Consider the following 25,189-nt stretch of genomic DNA (forward strand, 5'->3'; position numbering starts at 1 on the left):
GAAAATCTCTCTAGTTGTTACTTTTTTGTAATTCTCTATTGATCCCTGGAGCAAAATCTTCTACGCTTACACCCCGTCTGCAAGGAGCTCACAGCACAGTCACACACTGAATAGCTCAAGTGAAGCTAATGGGGATTCGGGTCAAGGACACTTTCATTTAAATTAAAGCATCTCTACTCACTATGCAACCCTGATACCCTAAAAACAAAATCTTGACACATGCATGATTAAAAGAACAAACTGTCTGCTTTATTTCCATGAAACCTGCTCTGAGTTTGCCCTGTGTGTCATTGACTTAAGCCTCAGCAGTCTTATCATCATGGAGGTATTTAGTCCTGAGGGGCTCGGTGCCTCATTTTGCTGATGCGAAAGGCCACATGACTGCAACTTCATCAGTCTGAGTCCTGGTCCACACAGCGCTGCTCCGTCTCTCCCGTTTCACTGTATCTGCATTACAGGTTTGAATCCCCAGAGGAGCCAGCAAAATCTGGGCTGGAAATAAACAAGCGAGGCTCTGGTGGCCTAGCAGTAGAGCACTATACCACACGTGCAGTGATTAATACCATCTTGTCCTGAAAACTCTTCTTAAACAGAGAATGTGAGCTCACTCAGGCAACCTTGGATAAACTGGAGGAACTTTTTTCCCCAAACAATGAAGCAATGAATCGTTATTCATGAGATTCGTGGTTAGGAAATCTGGAAAAGTCTAAATTTAGTCGATTAATTGTGTTGCTAAAAGGAAACAATTCATTGTATGAACCTTTTTTATATGTTCAACGCACTGTGTCTAAACCTTCATGCTGTGTTTCAAGGCCGACTGAGGAGCTGATTAGAAAAGAATCATTATTCATTGCTAACTGAAAAAAACATGTTTTTTGATTAAAGGTGCTACAGTCTGCTTGGTTATAAGACCCAAGGACCTTTATTGACCACTAGTAAGAGAAATAAATAGAGAAAAACTTCTATAGATGTCCAACCTTCATTTTTACATTTTTCATAAATCTCTCCAGCAGGTCCTGTAGAATTGGTTGAAAATATCAATATATGTCATCCAATGGCATTGAAATGCATGTTATAATCGACAAAACTTTTCAAAAGAATTCCACAGCTAGATCAGTAATGTCTCATAAATTTGATAACATTGGTTATACAGATTTGGTGTTAAATTTTAACATTTTTTACCACTCGAGAATTGATAAAAAGGACCAAAAATCCTTTCAAAAAATCACACATCAAGACACGAAGACCTTAAGAAACACCATAAAAAAATCAATGCTGTGATTTGATTTTTTTTTTAATTCACATATGAAGATATCTGCAAGAATTGCATTGTTTGCTGATTTCATGGAGACTATTTCTGTTCTGGAAACTGCTGAGAACCCCCCTTATTATCAATATAGCTTGGAAAGCCATACCTCCTCTGAATGCTCTTGATCTCTAGTTAGTGATTGTAAAGTTTCATGATGCTGTGATTATCCTAGAGGTCACAGCAGCTCATTTTTTACAGTTAGGTCAAGTTTCAAGAAATGCCCAATTAATCCAAGAGTCTCAACTTCCAGTGATATCCAATTTATGCAGTTCCTAGACAGTTAAGGCTCCCTTTTCTGCAGCAATATTGAAATACAATAAGCAAAAGTAACTGCATGAGATGACCTAACTACAGAACCTATTTTCATTCAGGTATCTTGAGCTCAGAGGTTAAGTAAGAAGAAAAAAACACAATTTATTAGATCGTACAGTTTTATTTTACACCAGAATTATGAGAACATAACAGAACTTTCTATAGAAAAGGAAGAAACGATGGCCAAGGACACCAGCAAGATGTTTAACGTCTCTGCTTCCAATGTTGTTGATGTGAATGGTTGACCCACCATAACGTTATAGTGGCAGCATTTCAGAGTGCATAAATCAACTGCATTTTTTTCAATATACTGCTATGCGACAATCACAACCTTTACTTATTTCTTTAATTCCTCGTAAAGATGAAAGAACACTTGCTTTATACTTTTTTAAGAGGAAATCTTCACTGTGGTATTTCTTGCTTCATACTGTAAAGTACATCAAATATCTCTCACATCCGAGGATCAAAAAGGACCATTATTCTCAGCTGAACTGCACATCTTGACTCTGCCTCAGAGTTAAATAAGTCAAATATGGGCCATGCAGAACTGACGATGCGCAGAGCTGCTTAATGACACCGAGAGCTGTTCTATTTACCTGCCAGTCCTGCAGCCAGACTGCGAAATGAAAGTTAAGTACCCGGTGTTTGTGTAGGCAGACTGACGTGCGAACACACTTGTGTGTTTTTTGTGTTATTCACTGTGTGTGTGTGTGTGTGTGTGTGTGTGTGTGTGTGTGTGTGTGTGTGTGTGTGTGTGTGCGTGTGTGCGTGTGCGTGTGCGTGTGCATGTGTGCACTGGTGTGTAGCCAGGAGACCTGCTCCTGGCCGACAGCAGGCTTCATTATGGAGTCAGACTGGTGGGGAGACGGAGGGAGGGAGAAGTCAGAGTTTGACAAAGTGTGTTTTGGTCGGCGCTGCTAATTGAACTGATGTGTCATGGAGACTTGAGGAACATTAGGCCTCCGTCTCCGTGGACTCGACCACAACAGATAAAGATGTAGGCCCTGGAGAAGATTAGTCACTTTCATATCTCACATCAGGACCATTCACTTAAACGTCAGGGTACAAGTGTGTATATGTAGGCATCCTTATATACACACCAACACACATGCTGTCCTCTCTTTCACCCTGTCTCACTCTTCTCATACACACTCACAGCTCACTCTCCCAGTCCAATAAGAAGTATAATGACTGTAATGATGGTAGGAGGCTGGAGAGGCACGACTCCTTATTATTCACCTCCCACAGCTGGCCGGACACCACAGAGAGCCTTTTGTGCCAACACACACATACACACACTTTCTCCCCTCCACACAGAAGTAAAGATATACAATGTATTTCACTCTCCACTCTCCACATTCATGCATTCTTCAATAAAAATAAGGAGAGGCTGAGGGGCTTATACATCCCCAGCACCGAGACACTATTCTCACACACACACACACACACACACACTCTCACACACACTCTCACTTTCTTTTTTGCCCTTCTTCCTTCTCAACTTGTATCCCCTCAGCATATAACACCTAAAAAAATAAGCAGAAAGGTCTGAGGATGGAGACAGAATGAGATAGGAACTGCCTGAATCCATAACTCTCCATGCATAAACTTATAAACATGCACACGCTTTGCACACACACACACATCAGTGCCAAAATACCAGCGAAGTCAAACTTTTGCTCCATAGTCAAGTTGACATGCACACACACACACAAACAGCCCCACCATGTCCATACTGGCCAAGCAGGCGGCTTGTTTGTGTGAGGCGGTAAAGATGCTATCAGGCGTCCTCCCACCCGGCTCTCCTGAGCTCCAGCCAGAAACACATTACAGTGCTGCCCGTCTCTGAGCAGCTGCCTGTTAAAGGTGTTGCACAGCATAAAATCGCTGCTCTCCATTTGCCCATAATGCATATCGCTGAGCTCGCCAGGGGGGGCACGGATATGAGTCGAAATCAGCGGACTAATTGAATCCAATTTTGTGTTCCACATGCCACTTGTCACATTCGACTGCTTTCCGCCATGTTTTCACTTTCGGTTAATTTCACTGAAATTGAAATGTGAGTGTGTGCGAGTGAAGAGCACAGGATATTTTTCCTGTTTTTTGGTGCTTTTTGGTAGTTTTATTACTTTGTTTTATTAGCTCACCATATCAACTGGAAAGAATGAGATGAAACATTTAAATAGCTAATTTTGATCTTCAACCTAACAGTGAATCACAGTATAATTCGAATACAGTATGGGTCTCAGCTTTGTTCAGAGGCACATTTATGTAATGTATGCCTAATATGACCTATACACTGCTCTGGCTCAGTGAATGTCATTGGAATGGAGTTACTTTATTTGCTTGTGGGTGTATGTGTGTGTTGGGTTTATGGGTTTTTATGGGCAGAGCTATACTGATGTTTATTTCACATCCTCGGGTCCATTTTTAATGCATTATTCAACACATGTTATAAAAATTGCCACTCAAAAAGCGTGAGGGACTGTTTTTGTTTTTGTTATTGTGCCAGATTTTGTATTCACATGCGTACCCGCTATAACAAGGCTCTTTTATTGCAGGAAGAGACAATAAGCTATCCTCTGTCCTTCAACATTTGTTATTGGATGAAATAGTCCACAGCAGGGGTCTCCAACCCTTTTTTTTTCATATCATGGACCCCCAGGTGGTACCGAGGTGATACTGGGGACAACCATCATGGCATTACGTCATATTCTCACCATCAAAGCACACTTATTATTAGAGCTTTAAGCCTAAAGGCTGAAACCCTATTGTTTGTGTGCTGTTTTTATTCGTTTTATATTATTTTTCTTCAGAAATCTATTCATGTAAGATAGTTCATCATATACACATGAAATTTTCACCAATGATCAGAACTTTATGTGCCCATGCTGGCCAAGAAATCTGAAACTAAGTACAATTTTGAGGTGTGTGTACTTTACTACAGTATTTCCATTTTATGTAACTTCATACTTACTCTACTACATTTTGAGGCAAATATTGTACTTTTTACTCCACTACTTTTAGCTGCCAGCTTTAGTTACTTTTCAGGTCGACAACAAAAACGTGATCAGTTATGGAAATAGTTGAAATGAGCACTACCTTGAGAAAATGAAAACGCTGCTTACATAAAAGCATCAATACAAATAATGTAATAAATAATATAAATATAAAACAATCTGAGTGGGGCCATTCTGCATAATAAGTACTTTTACTTTTGATACTTTGAATACATTTTCGTGCTGATTGTACTTAGTTGTGGAGTAATTCCACATTGTGGTATGAGTACTTTTACTCAGGTAAAGGCTCTGAATACTTCTTCCACCACTGCATCAAACACATAAATGCCTATTGACTTCCACATAAATAAATAAGAAATGATAGTTGACAAGTATGTCCATGATAGTTATGGATGATACACAATCTATCAGCTGGTTTCTGTTTGATGTGAGTTTTGAATACTTTAGCCAAAGAGTCACTTTCCTTTTTCACATCGTTTCATTTAAGGGTAAAACTATTCACTACTTCACAACAAAAAAAGGAAATACTAGACCAAAAAAAACAATTTGGGACCACTAAGTTGAAAACCCTGTTTCTCTTTTTCTATTTGTTCAGTCAGTGTGACATCTTTGTTACATTTACCCTCCCCACCTTGCTGTAAGCTGCATATACTTTAGCAGTAGCTGATGTGGATTCCTTTGGAGACCTTGAATGAGGTTTAGCTTTAAACCCAGTAATTATCTCCTTAGCCCTCTGCATCGACACTAATCCTCAGAGAGTGCAGGAAGAAACGCTTACCAGACAAGCCTCATTAAATATTTACTGTGTTTGGCCACCATCAACAACTCACACAACAAACACCCACAGATCGTTTGCCTCTTTCCCCCCATTCATGCCATGTGTTGCTTTTTTTGTCGCTGTAGGCGACGGCGAGACGCTGAGGTGGACTCTTTTTTTCTCTCTTTTTGTTATTGGCTGATAATCACAGATTGTGGGCCGGTCTGCGATGCGTGATGATGTTAAATATTAATGTCTAGAGATGATTACTGCGCTAGATGGAGAGAGGCAGGAAGTGCGGTGGAGGTGACACCCTCATTCATCACGCGGCCCTAACAGAATCTAAATCCTCCCTGTGTTTTTAACCTTGGTACCCCGGGGAAGAGAGGCAGGGGGAGCGAGGGAGAGGAGGAGACAGAATCGAGGGCGGATGGGGAGCGACAGAGAGAGATGAAGCAGGGGCAGAGAGGGAAAAAGAAACAAGGAGAGGGAGAAAGGGAGCTGACACAAAGCGAGTTATGAACAGTGTGTGAAAGAAATATAAAGATGGATAGATGGATAGAAAGAGAGTGCATAAAAGAGAAGGCAAGAGGGTGAAAAATAGACTCGCGTACTGTATAATGTATACTGCTCCTCTCCTCAGCTGACCTGTCAGCCGATCCCATGTGACAGGCTGACGGATGTGCAGAAAGGAACTCTTATCTTATTTTGTCAAGGTCTGGCAGTCACTCAAGGCCTATTCAGCATAAATAAACAAGCGGTGAGGAAAATGGCAGCCATCTCACCTTCTCTTCTGTGGTGTCATTTTCTCCAGACGTATCACTGCCTCCACGTCCTTATTTATTTAGCCGGGCACAAAAGAGATCTGAACTGCCTATTACCCACCTATTATCTCCCTGAATCATATTATTAAATATAGCACCACAGAATATTTTTTCTGCCACGAGTCCAAATAAAAGTTGGCTGAGAGAAGCAGAGACAAAATATATACTTATAGCACTTCTGAATGAGACTCACATATCATACTGTTGGAGCGTCAGTGCTGTGTTTTTCATTTTTACTGCCCGGCTCTAGAAGCCAGATGCAGAGAGGAGAAAGAGTCGCCTTCTTTTTGCTCTTTCTCTATCAACTTCTCTATGGCCCCCAGTCCTCTTCCCCTCCTCCTCTCCTCCATCCTTTCCCCTCGGTTATGAATTAAACGTGATGAATGACCTTTTCTGCCTGGCTTGTTTGCCTCTTGCCATGTTCAGCAAGTGGTCTAAAGGGAATGTACCCTTAGTCAGTGTGTGCAGGCAGAGTGACAGGTATGTTGGGGCCAGGCAAACAGGGTTTGGTTGGTTTGGAAGAGGTTTTCTAGAGGTTCCGGCAGCTTAAAGTACCGCTAACCAGCCAGAACTGGAATCAAGAGGCTTTCAAGGATGAATAATGATGAAAGCTTTGAAAAGGCTGTTTATTTCCTCATAAAATAAGCTGTTTAATTTCATATTAGTCACTGCTGAGAATTTCAAAAGCCATTGTCCTGGCCATTATTATGCTTGGGAAATATACCACATATTTCTGTCTGAGCTTGTCATGTTTAATTATTGCTTTAATGATTTGTGATTATCTCTTCCTACGCGAGACGTGGCTAATTCACCTGCCTGCATACGTGCTCGCAATGAAATAACAGTCTATTCTGATCGTAGACGGAATCCTCAGCCAACGATTTGTCTTTCAGAGGCTGTCGCCACAGCTTAAAATATGTTAAAGGTAGAGTGGGGATACGGGTAATGTGGATGAAAAGGAATCCATTGGTACCATGTCATGATACCTTGTTGGGAAGAGGGCTAAATAACGCTCCAAAGTTGGACTAAATTTTAGCTAGGGAACAACTGGCATGGGTCTCTTGACTTCATGCAATTTTTCTCATGCAGTGAGAAAACAATGTGTTATTTTCACGTTTGTTTTTCAGTATTTGTGCATACTGGAGTCCCTTAACAAGCTTCAAATTGCATAAATTGAGTAGGACTGGGAAGATGAGACTCTTGTGGATTCATTGAGTCTAATTTAATTCATGTGTGATGATGTTAGTCCCTGTAGTAGCCAGTTTGTTATAGTGAGACCAGACAATCTTTTGAAACTTGAGCTCATGTCTAAAATGACCTCTTGTGTCCTTGAGAATACACAGCTTCATGAAACTTTACAACCACAAGCTAGAGACTTTGGGCATGAGGATGTATGTATTCTATAGGTATATTGACAACAAGGGGAATTCTCCGCAGTTTTTAGAACAGAAGAGCCAGAAGTTCTTTTGCTGAAAAATGCAACACAAAATGTCAAAATGTCAAAAGTTTTTGATACCAAGTCACAGCTTGGGGTTTTCTATTGTTTTTGTCAAGTTCTTGGCGTCTTGATCTAGTATTTTCGAGGGATTTTCTTTACTATTTGGACTAGTTCTCAAATGTCTTAATGTTCTAAGCCCTTTTACACTCCAAACTGTCAACATATGAATAGGCGTCAAACCAAAACACAATGTTTATGACTATAAAAACTTGACACACTGTGCTGAGTGCTAAAATGTGTCTGTGGTAGGGAGTTGGGAGATTAAATGCAGCTAAATGTTTTCCTTCCCTGATTTGCAGGAGTACCAGTCGTGCAACACCCTGCCATGTCCCGACCTGAAGAAGACCACTCCCTGGACTCCCTGGACGCCCGTCAACATCTCCGACAACGGCGGCCACTATGAGCAGCGCTTCCGTTATACTTGCAAAGCTCGCATACCGGATCCCAGCCTGCTAGAAGTGGGCAGGCAGAGGATCGAGATGCGCTACTGTTCCAGCGACGGATCCACCGGCTGCTCCACTGACGGTGAGTGCAGAGTGTAGGAGACAGATGGTTTCTTTCCAGCTATCTCACCCTCTGGATGTTTCTGTTATCTCACTCCAACTGGCTTTCTCTGTCTCTGCAGGCTAGTTATTGGCCTCCTCGCCTCTAGCCATTCCTTCTCTCTGTGTGTGTCTGTTGTTCATTAGATCTTTCTGTCTTTTTCCTTTTCAAACTCCCCCCCCCCCTCTCTCTCTGTCCTGCAAGAAAAGTTGAAGGAGCGCTATCTTAATCAGCTCTCGTGTTTACGGTCCCGTCCTCCTCAACTTTATCGGAGGATCAAAGCGTCAGACATGTTAATGAACTTCCAATCCACAAAGCCGATCAGCAGTTTACAACTAATTTTAGCTCTCTTTCACACTCATGCACATCCACACACAGCTGCATGCACAAAGTTCAATTACAATCTTGCAAAGAAGCACAAACACACACTCTTTATCCATCATCCCAGCTATTCCCTTCTGCCTGAGTCGGTGCACCACACGGTCTCGCTCAGCCACACCCCTAGTGAATTAAACGCTGTAAACGTTTGTACAAACAGGCTGCTAATTGACAAGTTGTTTATGTTGTCAAGTGGAAGGATCCATATTAGAGGGGAGACAGGCGGGGTGGCACCACACCACAGCAAAGAGGCTTCAGATGCGGCAGTTAAAGTTTGTTTATGGCTCTTTGCCTCAGAGGGAAAAGAGGATTTTTTTTTTTAGGGCTTTAGAGTTAGCGCCTGGCTCGGATGTGGCGGCCTCCCATCACTTTGGCTTCATCCATGTCTGTGTGTGGTCGGTCGCTACACCACTCACAGGCCACCCGCTGTGGTAATCACAGAGGATAGTCCTAATGTGCAATATCAGTGGGGTTTTCTCTCTTTTCATCTCTCTCTTCTTCCTGATTTCTGATTATTAATCTCAGTCTTTCCTCCAGTGCCGTGGCTGCCGGTACAAGTTGTTCTCTTCGTACTTTGAAGCCAGCGCTTAAATGTTCCTGAAGGGTTTAAAGAGAGCGCCGGCAGGAACAGAGAAAACCTGACTGTAGACTCAAAGCCTTAAGAGAAGTGACAGCCACACATCCAAGACATTAGCGAACAAAGACTTGAGCTTTAATAGGTCTGTCTTGTCTCTGATTAGCAGGAGGAAGTAACAGACACATTGTGTCACCAGAAGCCTGGCATCAGATTAGCTTCAGTGTTAATTACACCAATTGAAAAACCAAGGCTGAAGGTTCAGCCGTCACTCTTGGCAGTGAGTCAGGCTGTGTTTTTTTGGTGAAAGCGGCCTATAGGCTACAGCAGGCAGATGGTGAAGTATGAGCTGTGCAGTATGAGCGTCAAATCCCTTCAACAACCGGTGTTCAAACATGGATGTTGTTTTTTTACAAATCTGCCATCAGGAAAAATAAAAAAACAGTGTTAACTCAGCTTATTCAGGTGCAAATGGTGTACTAGCAGTGCTGCAGGTTACATTTAGAGCCTGTTTTTTGGAAGGGAAGGTTATAATTTTTCTGCTAAACTTCATTATACACTGAATGCCAAAGATTATCCACAACAGTGATTAGTCATGATGCCATTACACTTTATAGTCCTTCTTTATTGGCATTTAACTAGATAAGTATTTGACATCACCACGGGCAATATTGCTGATTTACATTGCCTCAAAGCACGGCCTTGTGACTAAATACTGATTTGTATCAAATCCAAAATCTATTCACGTTTTGTAAAGGTTCAGTTAAACAAATTCATTTTAACATCAAAATTGGTTCACTCAAAGTCAGGGTTCTTCTTTGCATCAAAAGCACATCTTTATACGATTGAGGGGGCAGAAATACGGTGGAGAATATGAAACAATTTCCTTTTCCTGACAAAAAGCTCTTTCAGGCTAGTTGTAATGGACAGCATGAGTGTGAACACGACCTATCGAGGTGTACTTGGCCTCTGTGTGTTACTCTCATCTAAAGACTTCCATATGATTCACTTCTCTGAGGAGTTTTAGGTCATAACTGTCGAAAAAGAGGATGGACTCCAGTGATCCACTTCTTCATTTCAACCATTATCAAAGCTGTCATCCATCAGTTTGTGCGTGCGGTTGTGTGTGTATAGACATGCCCATCTGCTCGTGTGTGCTTACTCGAAGGTTTGTGTGTACACATGACGTTTTTCCAATTTGTCCTCCTCTCAACTATCCACCTCTCCCAGAAGCATGGGATGCCTGAGCCCCGACGGGTACAGCAGTTAACTTTACTTAAAGCGAAAGGCCATCGTAGGATAATTACAGACACGGTGGTGGTGTGTATTGATGTCCACAACCAGGGCAAAGGACACGGAGATCCCTCCAACTGATGAGAACCCAAAAGGAATGGTGTGTCACCCGTTAAAGATTTACTATTTGCATCAGGCAGCTTAGTTTCGATTAGAGCTACACACAGAAACTGGCCTTCTCTGGCGAGAGCACTTATAAAACAGGTTTCCATAGAAACAATTCAGGACAAATTACTTGAAAAATTGAATCAATTACTCATTACATGTTGCTCATTGGAAAATAATTACATTACTTCACTAAAATATAAAACATTAAGGTAATTAATTACATTACACATTACTTTCATTAGTCAGCCCAGCTTTGGGAAAAGTGCCTTCAAACAACCACATGCCACAGCTTCTGTATTTAACATCTGCAGATAAAGGAGAGTCCTGTCCTCAACTATAGGCTGACTAACTGAATGTCCGCAAAGCTAATGGTGGCTAATAGGCAGCTGAAAAGCATGGATGTATAAAGAAAACTGGGACAGCATTGAAGGCGGGGCTCTGTTCATTCCTATGAAAAGTTGACTTCTTCATCTTTAGAGCAAATGCTCTAGCATTTCCTTTAGCCTCACCCCCATAAGCTGAGAGCCAACAATAAACTTGTTCTGCTCCAGTCTGTTTGTATTATCTTCAATCTAACTTTAAGAGCGGAAAAATGGAGAGAAATTATAAGCATAGTGCTTTAAAATGCACCGGACCACCCTTTGTGAAAGGAGATTTTCAGGGCCCCATAATCTTCTTCTTTTGTTTTTTTGGGCAGTTGCAAACCAATATAAAGGTGCATTAGCGCCACCTACTGGACTGGAGTGTAGAGCAGTAGATTAGCAGAAAAAAGATCAACCAACTAAACAACTAAATTCTCTCTATTAATCCTATTCCTCTTAATTAATGAAATAGAAGCTTGTTCACTTTCCATTTTGTTTTCCCAAGCAGATTCTCCAATGAAGACGCCCCATAATCCCTTGCAGTAGCAGCATATAAAGTGGCGCCACTTCCCGCCATTCCAATAGGGTAGTCTCAAGCTCCTCCCACACTGTGACGATAGTTCACCTCACAGTTGCTGAGTCTTGGGCTTCGTTCACATGATTGGAAGAAAGAAAATAACTCTGGATTTGACTATTAGCAAACTAAACAACTATTAAAGACATGATGATTGAAATAAGGAGTATTTAAGTGTTCTTACCGGGAGGTGCATAAATTTGATGTACCTGGAAAAAAATTATTAGTCGATATAAGGACTTTTCTTTCACAATGCAGTGCCCTATTTGGTCACGTGATAGACCCGAAAGTTGTTCTATTTCGTCACTATGTCAAATTGTCTTCAGTGCCTGGTGCTGATCCTAGAAGCTTGAAAAATATCTTAAAAATCAAATCAAATCAAATCAACTTTATTTATAGAGCCCTTTAAGACAGCGTTAGCTGATACAAAGTGCTGTACATGGCAGGACAGACCAACAATAAAAACAAAACAAGCAAAAACAACTAAAACAAAGCGAGTCTCATGCTGGGTAAAAACCAATATATAAAAGTGGACTTTTGAGTTACAGCAAGTTGCATAGCCATTATTTTAGTACAGACCTCATGCACTTGCACAAACAAGTAGACTCCTAATTCCGAAATCCTATGATGGGTCTTAAGAACAATCAACAAATTAGAGAGGTAAAATATGTGTAAAGATTGTGAAGGCAAACAAAAAAAAATTATCTTAATGAGCAGAGTACTAAACATCTTAAGCAGACAGGAGTAGAGACATCTCCCCACAGCCAACTCTGTCCTTTCTTTTTGTTTTCCCATTTGAAACAGACGCATGAACTTTGAAAGACTACTTTGCAGTCTTGCTGTCACACTGATGTCGCTCCCCCGCTACTTAATAAAAAGCCCACTCTGCCATGTTGTCTGAGATCTTCTTCATCTCCCCCTGCTCAGGCAAAAAGTCACCATGTTTGTGGCTTGGAGCATCACAGCTATCAGATAGACCTGACATTTGATGATTTGGATTGTATTCTGAGACATGTTATTCAAAAACACCTGGAAGTCTCATGTATGGAGCCCAGATATGAAGAAATAATCCCAGTGTCAATGGAGAGAATAAATCGATGTTTGAGTCACGACTCATCCAACCTCTCCCCATCTCTTTGTTTCTCACTGTCTCTCATGTTAAGATCTCTATCTGTCTTTATTAAGAGAGATAAATTATGAATATAGGATTTAACCAAGCATTTACAATGAGCCTTTATGTAACATACTGACTTGTTTCGTATCAGTGGCCAGAGCTTAATGATAGCGATGAGTTAATTACTGAAGATCTGTAGTGATTTAAAGACCTCTCTTGTCATGTACGCCCCATGATTAGTCTTGTAGCATTTGAAGCCATTTTTCCTTTTTATCACATTTCACATGCCTGGATGAAAAACCAAACATTTGATAATTTGCATAATTGCCCGGATAGTAATGTATTTTTAAAAGTCCATGATTTTTTTTTTTTTTTTTAACAAAACATAGCTTTTCTTTCACAGACCATTATGTGACTCAATGACACATAATCTCTTTATATAATATGTATGTATTAATACATAATTAATATACATGGCTTACACAGGCAGTTGTTTTTGTATATTCTCCATCTCGCACAATGCTCTAATAACATTACGTGCTTATTTTTAGGTTGCTCCGAGCTCTGCAGAATTATTGTATTTAAAAACTGCCTCCCTGCACGTTTCGCTCTTGAGTTTTTGGTTTTGGAAAGACAAAAATGTCCACCAATCCCCGAAACCTTTAAATGTCAAGTACCACTCTCGCTGCAACCCCATTCACATTCTTCTAGCGTCTGTAGAAATCCAAAGCCCGACCAGCCTGCTGTGCGTACTTCCACTTGCTACAGAAACTCAGTCTTTTAGGGAATGGTTTTGCGAACAGTCAGTTACTATCCAGCCTGCATACAACTTGAATTCACAATCCCACTGTTGCAAGGACTGAAACCAGCTACCTGTCTATCAATAGTCAGCCTCTAACTAAAAAACTTTGCCAGTTATTAGTCACTCTGTCTGCAGCCATAGGCCGGCCCACCACACAAGCCGACAATTTAAATGATGAGTCCTGTCGAGCCATATGTCTAAGAAACTGATCTGCCCGCCTGATTTAATCAATATCTCTACATAATGAGTTAAAAGTTCAGTCTCGCTAGTTTTATGATGCAGCAGTTTGTAATGCATTCATTCCAGTTTTTTCCCATTTGCATCTCACAAAGACAGAAGCAGACACACTGAGGGAAAAGAAAGCACTGGAAAGATGAAAGACATTTCTGTAGAAGGCTGTGAGTTTGTAATTTTGCCGGCTTGTGTCATTGAGTGATGGCTTCATTTTTTTCCCAGGGAGAAACGGTGGCGTGTCAGCAGCTTGATGTGTTTCACTTCAGCTGATCTGGTATCAAGGCCAGGGCCTTCTCATGGGCGACAGATTAGTTTCTCCTACACGGATGTCATGAGCAGACACTGAGTAGACACAGGACAGTGCTGAGGGACACCTCTGACGGATGCCAAGCATTCCACTACCCTTATTGTCTTTCTGTTTCTCTCTCCCTGCAGTCAGCACTCTCTGCTTCTGTGGACGTCTCGTTGTTTATCAAGAAAGAAACAGAACTAGTAGAGTGAACAACACACAGTTGGGTTAAGTTGTACAACACGTCTGGTCCCTGAGCTATGCCTTTTAATAAGGAGAGATTGATAGTTTATTACAATATTCATTGAGGTAGAGGGACTTTGGTGATTTGGAATAAGGACACGATTCCTCTAGAGTCTAGACGCTGGTGATGGTGAAGGTGGAATTAAGCCATGAGGCAGAAAATGGAAGCTCTCAGTTGAATCTCGCAGAAAGGGAGATGACAGGTTGCATAATAGGATGTCTGAAAGGAAGAGTCACAGACTTTTAATGATAAAAACAAAATATTGTCCTTGTCAAACCTCCAACTTTATTTTGAAAAATAACAACCATTTGTGCAATTACACTTGTGCTGCATTTCCACTGCAATGTGATGACATTGTGGTGTAGTGTAGTGGAAGTGTAGTATATGTGGTAGTTTTATAGGCTCCAGTCTTTCAATTAGAGACACTACAGATGAATAAGGTCCAAATGTTTTACTTTGTTACAATTTTTCTGGGTGTAGTGGTTAGCACTCTCACCTCACAACAAGAGGGTTCAACTTTGTCTTGCTGCTTTCTGTGTGTAGTTTGCATGTTCGCTCCGGGTCCTCCGGCTTCTTCCCATGGCCCAAAGAGGAGCTTTGAGAGTTTAGGTTTAATTGGTGACTCTAAAATGCCCGTAGGATTGAATGAGAGCTTGGGTGGTTGTCTGACTCTGTGTCTGCCCTGTGATAGTCTGGCGACCTGTCCAGGGTATACCCCGCCTCTGGCCCAATCTCTGCTGGGATCAGCCCACAGATCTAATGCTAGCCTTTGATGAATTTAGGCAAGTATACAGATGAAAAAATACAAAATGTACAAAAAAATACACATATGTTTTTTCCCCACGAGTCTGAAAGAAGTTGTATCTCTAAATTGACCGTTGCATGAAAAAACTATGTTATCTGATGTAGTTTCTCACCTTAAAATCTGTGTTGAATGAATAAAGAACATGTGGTTTGTATTGGCAGTAGCTTGGCTGTTAAAAAGGGGCAGATTTGTGCAGCCTGGCCCTTGTGGTGGATTCTCTCTGACCATTCATTGGTCTGCAGGGGTTTAACTGATAACCTAATATTTACTCAGTTCGCTTGGAACCTCAACTGAAGTGGTACCAAAAAAAAGTACCAGGTACTAGTTGCTATTCGTAACTTTAACTAATTGAAAACCAAGAAAGAGCTAGGTGAGTTGAGTAGAGCAATGCCGTGCCTTGTAGTTGAAATGCGACATTAGATCGAGGTCCTTCTTTCTCTTCTTTTCTCCTTGTCTTTCAGTTTTACCCAATTGCTCCTCTCTACCTGGTCATTCAGGCTCTCTATGATGACTATACTTCTGCATCTCTTGTAATACACTCACTCTCATTAAGCTGCTGATGACAGGATCTCTCCCTGTATGTCCCTCTGTCCATTATACTTCAGTTAAGTACGTAACCCATGCTCTCTCCCAGATTACTGTCAGATCGAGTTCACAACATTGTTCCAATTGTCCTTGACATCAAATTTTCCATGTAACGTTCGAGTGCCTGTTTCACATTTGCCCCCAGTATGACCCTCATAGAGTGGCACAGGTTTTGGTGACATAGAGTAAACAAATTATCAAACCGGCGTAGGCGATGAAAAACACAAGCGCATGTCAGAAAGAATCTACTTTGTTGGCAGAAAGCCACTCCTTGCTCAACATGCATGCATGAAATTATGGCTCTGAGCTCTTAAAAACATCATAACAGCAGGTTTTGACAGATTAACAACAGCCAAGAAAAGTTTCCTGGTCTCACACTTTCTGACTTAGTCATGAGCTTGTCTTTGCCTGTCCTCCCTGACATTGCTTTACTTTCCGCTTTGTTGCTTTATTTGGCCAATCAGACTGGATGCTACCTCAGAGTGGAGAGCGGTGCTGTGGTACTTAAAATTACCACGGAGAGGGAAAGGGCTGTTTCTTTGATGGAAGCAAGTTTTGGTAGAAAAAAAAATCAATTCTGTGTGTGCTGTTTGTTGGCAATGTCGGTTGTTGGAGTTGTCTCATTCTTTTGAAAGCACCTACAATTACGACAAACGCACACTTGAAGCCCAACACCACACAGCAGTACCTGCAGGTATTTTGTGTTGTGATTGTAGTGGCAAGAGGGATAGATGAAGAGAAACTGGTCTTGAATTTCCCCTTTTTTTACTTGAACAACAACAGTTCAACAAAAGCCAATTCATACCCAGTAATTTTGGGACAGAAAAATCTTACATGAATAAAAAGAAATGAGTGTAAATGGGCTTGTCATCACAAATATTTTCTACCATAAAGATTTTGGTTATTTCACACGTTCCAAACAGTTTCTGGTTCCAGTTCAATTCACCATAATCTCAAAACACAGCCTGTAGTGACTTGAAGCATGCAGCTGGAAGGTGATCCATCCCAGTAAGCATTTAGTTGCCTTAATTTTCTTGTCAAGGTTGTGTTATTGTAGCAGCTTGGAGCAGTGGGGGCCATTTTCACCACTCTCCTTGATGGGGCATTCAAGGGCAAATTGTCAGTCAGAAGCTGGAAATTACATCATGCAATGCCGACTTAGGTTGTCAGGAAATCAAATTCAGCAGAGAAAAAATAACCATGGAGGATGTGAAAACAATAACAAGAGGTGTGTAGCTTGTTGCGTCGGAAGGTTGCTGTTTGGCAGCTGATTGAAACTTTGGCAATGATGTAAACAGTACATCATTTGAAGTTAAAGTTGGAAATACAACTTTAAATTGGAGTTTATACTGGAAATCATTTTTAGTTGCAACCAGCAGCTCTATAGGTTGGTCCACAAAAATTTCCCCACCCTCCAGCAACAAAAGTTTTTGCCCTAGGAGGCAAAATTTGGCATGGAGATCAAGAATGTGTGTGAGAAGATGCATGTTTGTTTTAATGCCAATTGGCAAAAATGGGGGAATGGAAATTGGAGTGTCCTATTACAAATAGGTGCATACCTTCCAAATAGATTCACACACTTGCTCAAATTTTTTGTGAATGTGTCATGAACCACAGGACAGCTAATTTGCCTTTCATACAAACTGGCAAAACAGAGATGTGGCTTATAACAAAAAAGCAAATGGCTAAGCTTGTGAGCTGTTAGTCATAGACTCTTGTCAGAAACATCATTGCATACAGCAGAAAGTTACTTTTCATCGATGAAGGTTAGCCCACGCTTCAGTCATCATGTTCCCTTTCATAACTCAGGTCAAGTGTTTGTGAGGTTGTCTGTGTGTGTGTGTATATATGCATTGCAAACGTGTCTTGGTTTAACAATGAACCCTGCAAATGCTTCAAAGTGAATAAATATGGCTCATTGGTCATGGGCTGTGGGTCTAATATTGTGTGTTAGGTCCTTGTGTCCTTATAAACCCAAACAGTACTGACAGGCAGTTAATAAAATCCTTTTCAGTCCAATAAATCTCTGCAATCAAAAGTGCAAGTGGGGAATGATGTTTCGACATCACAGTCTGAAGGTGCAGGTTGGGCTTTTAATCCTCCTTTTAAAAAACGTGTCACATCCACAAGCCTCACCTCAAGTGAGTTCATGAAACATCCCGTAACTCACATCAGGTTAGCATGTACATTCTTTTTCTTTGCTACTAATGCATCTGTGTTTCTTTACATGTGTGCCGATTCTTCTGCAGGGTTGGGGTTTTAATTGGTCCCTCACAAACCTTTAATTAGCTCTTCCATGAGGATTTCCCTCTGGAGGGTTTCTGAATTGACCATCACTTGGCAGACCTCAGGAAGGCCCAGGGAGCACTGTCATACTGTGCCACTGTAAGCGACCAAAAACCAGGGCATGACGTATGCAAAAGCATCTGTAATTTTTTTTTAAAGATATAAATACGGAGAATATGTACAAACACACATAATTTGCAGGGAGGCAATCTGAAATGGGAAATAAAGGAGGAGGAGGGAGGAAGAGTAATGAGGAGTAAATGTGCAGTTTTGAATCTAGGACAGGCTGGGAGAAGCACTTTTTCTCTCTCAGTGTGGTCCAGTGTTACTGTGATGTCGAAAAAACTTTGTTCACACATGACAGTGCATCTCTTCACAGCTGAAGGTTAGTGATTTTTCCACCTCTCCGTCTCTCACATCTGTCTGTCTTGAAGCTAAGTTGCCTCTCCGGTCTGCAGATGTCATCTCATCTCCATCTCTGCCTCTATCGCTCTTTCTTCTCACTTCTTTTGCTGTTTGAGTGCCTTTACAGTTGCCTATAGTGTACATTAGATTGCACAGCATTGCGTGTCTGTGTGGCCCCACCGAGTCCTTATTCCTTCTTTTCCCACACATGCATATGTCTATATTCTCTCACACACACCGACAGAAGTTCATAAGTTTGTTTACAGTGTGTTTTTGCCTTTGAGCAGGGTGTGAGGTTGAGCGAGCGCGGCAGGGAGGAGGGAACTTTTTTCATGTCCTAGTTTCTTTGCAGCGGGGACTATTGGATGTTGCGCTGTGTCCTTCTTAGTTTTGGCTCGGCCGAGCTCGTCGGGAGGGCGAGGATTAATTCTCTCCGGCTGTGTGTGGTTCTTGTGCGGATCGATAGATCCAGTCGCTGCCTATTTGAGAGGGAGGGCGCCACGCTGTTTGTTTTGGCGGCATGAGGGCAGTCCCTGTGAAGTAGCATTAACAAAACGCACAGCACACCAGAGCAGTCTCAGGCCAAAACTTGAGCGAGCAAAGTGGGGAAAGTGCTGCGTGTGTATTGTGGCCACTAGTGTAAGTAGGTGTTTGCATTTGTATGTACATGTCTATTGGTGTGTGCAGCCAGATTAGGCTCTTGTAATGCGAATATTTGCATTTTTAAGAGTGACGATTATAAAGCACTCTATTGCTGTTAGAGCAGAGCAGCAGCCCAGTCTCTTGAGCTACAGAGGGCTTGATAAAGACTACGGGTCACAGTGGCAAGGGAGACTGTCCATGCGACTGCCTGCTCAGAATCGATAAAGAGCGGGAGCCTCGACGGGCCTGTCAACGCTCACGCCAGCTTGATGCCGGGGGTGAGTCGGCCTGTGCACTGCCAAGGTCGGCCGTAGTTATGAAGAGGTCGAGGATTTGGGCTAGGTAAACACACTGTCCTCTCCCTGAGAATACAAAGCAGCCGCGCAACGCTAACTGTCAGTGAAAAGAGCACGCTGACAAAACAACGAGGCCAAGTTGGAGGACAGCGTGGAGGGGGGAGCAAGGCGAAAAGCAAGAGAAGGTTAATGGGAAAGATAGACAGAGGGGAACAGCAGGATAAAGAGAGGCTGGGAGCATACAGTAATAGATGAGATTCTGATATAACAAGAAATCAAGATTAAAAGGAGAATGAGACTAAATGAAAGGCTGCTGCGGCATGGACGAGTGGTTTAGACTCCAGATGTGACTCTGCTGTCTGTCCCCTAAACAGGCAGAAAGAGCAGGATGAGACAGAGTGATGTAAAGCAGCACAGACACAAAATAAAGACTTCTACCGCTATCTGAAAACGTAGATAAAAGTCCAGTTTGTTGAATGAGTGAATCATCAGAGAAGTGCTTGGACAATCATTTCATTGTAGGTGATTATCATTCACTCGAAAAAGACGAGTTCACTCTTTTCATTCAAAAAGGCCAGGAGCTCCCTCTCTCCCCGCTCATTCTGCTCATTTCCACAGTGCTGATTAATGCATGCAGTAATTATAGTTTAATAGAAATGACGGTTTCATATTTCATTAGGAACCCTCTATTCGACTCATTCCAGATGAGTGTACACAGATTAGTCAACTGATGTTGTTTGATGAGGGGGAGCGTTCCCGTGTTGACAGGACACACTCAGTTCTCACTAAATCCATCTTTACAGAATGACAAGGGGTCTGTTAAGAATTAAATGATGGATTACATTTGTGCAGCTGATTTCCTAAGTTGGTATCCTTCTTGTCTATCTTGCTCCCCATTCTCATTCAACAGCACTAGTACAATACTTCAAATGAAAAAATACAGAAATAAAGATGGAATTTCTATTTTTATGACCAATTTTACTGGCTTCAGTTACTTGAAAATGTACTAATATACAAACAAGACTAAAGCTGTGTTCAGACCAAACGTGAAGGGAATTTCCGCCTCCAGAATTACGACATCTGAATGGACATCTGAATAAGGCAGCTAATGCTAACATTTGTGCTAACTTCGTTGTAAGGTACAACTAATAGCTGAGTTCAAGAAATAAATACATATTTTTAGACCATGTACTATGTATCAGAAAAATCTCAACACTGATAGGCAGCATGACACAGTGTTATACAAACTTCAAACATTATAACTCAGGCGAACGTGTATTTGAGTAAATTTGCATTGCTCCATGCAAATTTGCGTTTGTGTCTTTGCATTGACTTTGTATATAGGCTCTGTTAAGCGGTACTTAACAACAGTTCTGAGCTAAATGTTAATGTGCTTATACTAACAATGGATAATGTTTTCCATGCACCCTAACTTCAGTGTTACCATGGCAACATTTGCTAACTAGCACAAAACACAACGTACTGTTGAGGTTGCTTTGAATGTAGCTTTTTTCAGATCAAATTGGGGAAATTGGAGGCTGGGCTCCCCTCAAAAATGACAACATAGAGTGGTTTGTATTGGCAGCAAAATACGACTCATTTATGTTTTAGACTGTCCTCCACTCCCATCTTGTTGAGGTAGTAGTAGTGATGACGGCAATGCGGAGTGTAAATGGCGGATGTCACACTCTATTTGGTGGATGGGTCGAACAAACGGACTTTCACCCAGCAGAACAGGATTTGTGTCCCTTGTAAAAACAAAAGTAAACTACTCTTTAAATTTTTTTCGTAACTTCTATTACCCTCGTAACTGCTTCACTGCCGGCATTTACGTACATTTATTTACTTTTTAAACTGTCATTAGTCATTAGGCTTCATCGTCTTAGGACCATGAATGTCGCAGAGGATAGACTGATCTATCACTAGAGCCGTGCAACCATGACTGCTTAAAATGATATTAAATAAATGCCTTAAACATCAGTATCATTTCAGATTTGATTTATTAAAGAGGTATAACTATGAGCCTCTACACTATGTTCCACCATTTGATTTTTAATTATATCCATTGAATATCTTTACAGCACAAAATGACTTCCACAACAGCACAAACATGCGATGGGTTCTGCTCTTTTTGCACAAATCAAGTTAAAGCTTTCAGAGTATCTCTAAAAGCTTTGTAGGAGCAGTTATCAAGTGCTGCTATTGACTCTCTGACCTCTTCTCGCTCTTTGAAATGGATGTACACAGATGCCAAGAGTGGAGGACAAGTATCATCTTCTTTCTTGCACAAAACAGCTTTTATAACAAATGTTGTCTAAAATACTACAAAAATCTAACCACAGGTGTGACATAGAGCAGAAGTTGTTTTGAAAATATGGGAAAAACATTCTTTATGTCTCCACAACAGGAGAGGTGCTTCGTCTTGGGAGGATCTCAGGCCACACGGTGAATGGGGGCTGGACGTCCTGGAGTTCCTGGTCCCAGTGCAGCAGAGACTGCAGCCGGGGAATCCGCAGCCGGAAGAGGACCTGCAGTAACCCAGAGCCCAGGTACGGAGGTCAGACCTGCCTGGGGCCAGCACAGGAGTATCAGGAGTGTAACATCACCCCTTGTCCAGGTAAGGAACGCACCCAAACACATGCTGCAAGCTAATTTGAGCAGGAGAACATTCACAACACCAGCAGTCAATTACATCACCAGCTCTCTTTTTCAGTCACACACAGATGAATACACACTACTTCACACCATGCTGAAGCTATGTTTTCCTTGATTAATGGATAAAGAATTACAGTGACAAAATGACTGCGAATCATCAGGAACCACAAAAGAAATCAGTTGCAGATAAGAGGTGTGACGAAGACCCCAATTTACACCAGGAATCAAAGAGACAATCCCTGTGGCGCTCCAGTATGTAATTACATTGCTGGGTAATTATGCTGCCAGCTATGGGAGGCCTTATTCTGTTGTGAAAAGCCCTGAGACAATGCATTTTCAACACTCCTCTAGCGGAAGACCGAGAGAGGAAGCTTTCTAATTAAAAGAATACTCTGTCTGACAAGGGAAGTAAGCTGTCTAAATGGAAATCCAGTGCTTAGTTTGGCATAAAGCACACCTGGTATCCAACACAGGCGCCAAGCAGACAAGCAGGAATGTTGTCTCAGATGATTATTAATCAAGCCCCCTGGAGTAGGGCTTAGGTATCTCACTAAAAGCCTGGACCTGCGCGTCTTCTTCATCCCTCTTCATAGCTGGTGCCACGCCGTAACCAAGCAAAAAAGCCACAAAAGTGCACAGCCATTGATACTATTTTTACAGCCAGTTAATTCATTCGGGGAAAGAGCGAGCCATTCAGCTCCCAACAGCTTGAGAGCAGGCGCTAAGCTGTTATCAGCTGCGAGCTCAGATGAAGACTTTGGATCTGAAAGCGTCAGATTTGCTTTGTTCAGGAAGGCTCTGCCTGTATGGTTGCCACTAATGTTCCCCTTGAGTTAAATGTCGAGTGAATGTACTTTGATTTCCCTGCCCTGTATCACTATGCTAATACATGTCGTACACCTATTCTGGGATGTTGACTGTAATAATACCTTAGCTACAGTGTGTTGATGAACAACTCTGCGCTCCTGTCCCCCAAAGGAACCGACTTAACGTAGCCTGAGTAGTAATGAATACTAATGCGTACTCAATTAGCACCCCTCTGAAAGTGAGATATTTTGAGGCAGGCAGGCAGTCCGTGCTGGTAGACCAATTGTAATCCTCCTATGGCTATTCCAGTGCTTTTTAAATGTGTGCCGTGAAGGAGCAGGAGAGAGAAGGTGTTATGCGCTCCATCCATCTGGTTTGGAAATAAATGAATCTGTGTTTTTCTTGCGTCTGCGCCCCAGATGAGACGATCCGTCATCAGGGGCCAGGAATCGACTTATGTGTCGCTTTGTGATAGAGAAATTACACAGAGATGACAAAAAGCATCGGCAACTTCAATTACCTGCACTGTGCTGCCAGCCATCATAAGGTCTTTAAAAGCTATTCACAAGTGGTTCCGAACAGGTAATATCTCTCTGCCACAATGAAGTAAGGTTCTATCCTCATGATTGGCAAAGGATATTTCCCTCTGTTGCGATCCATGGACAAATATTACCACCTTTTTATTGCTCTCTTTTAATTTCTCCCCACCATCTTCTCTCCCTCTCTTCATCTATTTACGTCTTCTTTGTGTGCTGACACTGTCATGAATTTTCACGTGTTTGCCATTTGGCACCACATGAAGATAGGAACAGCAGCAGTGGATCGTGATGCTTCATTTATCTTTATTAATCAGAGGAGAGACTGTTGAGTTCGAGGGGGGTCAGACGTTTGCTGTAACAGCTGGATGAAGCACACTTCCTGTCACTTCAAAACACTCTCTCCCTCACAAACACACACACACACATCTTCAAATTGCTTGATATTTCTGCGTCACGCATCGCTGTTTGAAATGGCTTGGAATGACTTCCAATCACTTGATGTTCAGAGGAAATTGTCTTTTCAAATGACCTGGAACCTAAATCCGAGAAAACACAAAAGCACACATTTTAGGGAATATTCTCTGAGAAAATGAGAAATTTACTGACTATTTCACTGCTGTCCCACATTGATTACAGAAATATAAAATGATTATTCAAAGATAATCATTCTGTTTTTTAGCATCAATGACACTGATATTCTTGGTTTAGTGGACGGCAGCTGGTCATGCTGGTCTTCATGGTCCAAGTGCTCTGTGACGTGTGGAGGGGGGCACTACATGAGGACGCGCACCTGCAGCAACCCCCCGCCGGCTTACGGAGGGGACATCTGCCTGGGTCTGCACACTGAGGAGGCACTGTGCAACACACAGTCCTGTCCAGGTACACACACACACACACACACACACACACACACACACACACACTTCAGTGATAAGCAGCTTAGGGGCTCTGACTCGGCCACCAATCCATCACAGGTTCATTGCTTATTTTCTTTAGTCTCTCTCTGCCTCTCAGAGGACACTCATGCATGACTAATATACAGCTGAGGGCGCACACAGTTCATGCACACACACATATATGGACACACACTGGACAAGCTGTGAGATACACTGTCATTGCCGTTTCCAGAGAGCTGGTCCAGCTGGTCAGAGTGGTCCCACTGCGACTCCAACGGGGCCCAGATGCGTGTGCGTCACTGTGATGTCCTGTTTCCCACTGGAAACCAGTGCTCAGGAAACAACAGCGAGACCAGGCCATGCTCCCCTGACTCCAATTTTATACCAGGTGATCACATGCACATGCGCCTTCATGCACGCACACAAGCTTCTTCTCTTCAGGAAAGTCTTGGGCACTCATGCATGACTTAACACACAACTTTGAGCACACACACACACACACACACACTCATTCTGCACCACCCACCACCATATGCCCACAGCGGTAATTCAGTTCATTTCCAAGAATCCTGTGATAATGAAATACGTAAGTGATCCCTCTAAGGGACTCGTCTCAGGTCGGAGGTCAGGTTCAGCGACAGGGCAGCACTTTTGGGGATGCTTGGGATTAGTGTCTTGCTCAAGGACTCCAGAGTGCGGCAGGTGATTACACGGGGGCGTGAACCCGGGTGCTACACTTAAGGGCAGTCTCCCTACTCATTCCAACAGCCCTGCTGCTATATTAGTTTCATTATGAGCCTAGGAGCCTTGTCAGGCCATGCAAAAAGCACTTACACCAGCAGTTTTACTTTTTTTAATGTTGGAAGGAAATGGGGTAATGGCTCCTGTGTGCTGTTTTCTGTACCTGGTCATTCAAGCATTTTTATTTATTTATTTTGTACTATTTTCTGGCATCCATGCTTTAGTGATAATTTTCCCCTTAATAATGCAACCTTGCTCCTAACGAGGCTCGATGCGGTGTTAAAGGAATACTTTACC

At 42.1% G+C, this 25,189-nt stretch overlaps 1 protein-coding gene across 3 annotated transcripts in view; it reads left to right on the forward strand.

The window, feature by feature from the left end:
- sema5a (sema domain, seven thrombospondin repeats (type 1 and type 1-like), transmembrane domain (TM) and short cytoplasmic domain, (semaphorin) 5A) overlaps nucleotides 1-25,189 on the forward strand; it is a 138,267-nt gene that overhangs the window by 102,261 nt on the left and 10,817 nt on the right. For all 3 annotated transcript variants that reach the window (XR_009389902.1, XR_009389901.1, XM_059326841.1), the window contains exons 16-19: nucleotides 8,020-8,245; nucleotides 21,662-21,871; nucleotides 23,964-24,134; nucleotides 24,384-24,539. Coding sequence is in view for 1 of the 3 variants with exons in the window: in XM_059326841.1 (XP_059182824.1) it covers nucleotides 8,020-8,245; nucleotides 21,662-21,871; nucleotides 23,964-24,134; nucleotides 24,384-24,539 (763 nt within the window). In the remaining 2 variants the exon portion in view is untranslated. The remainder of the gene's footprint in view (nucleotides 1-8,019; nucleotides 8,246-21,661; nucleotides 21,872-23,963; nucleotides 24,135-24,383; nucleotides 24,540-25,189) is intronic.

This window comes from Centropristis striata, chromosome 23 (genome assembly GCF_030273125.1).
Source record: "Centropristis striata isolate RG_2023a ecotype Rhode Island chromosome 23, C.striata_1.0, whole genome shotgun sequence".
NCBI classification, from domain to species: Eukaryota; Metazoa; Chordata; class Actinopteri; order Perciformes; family Serranidae; genus Centropristis; species Centropristis striata.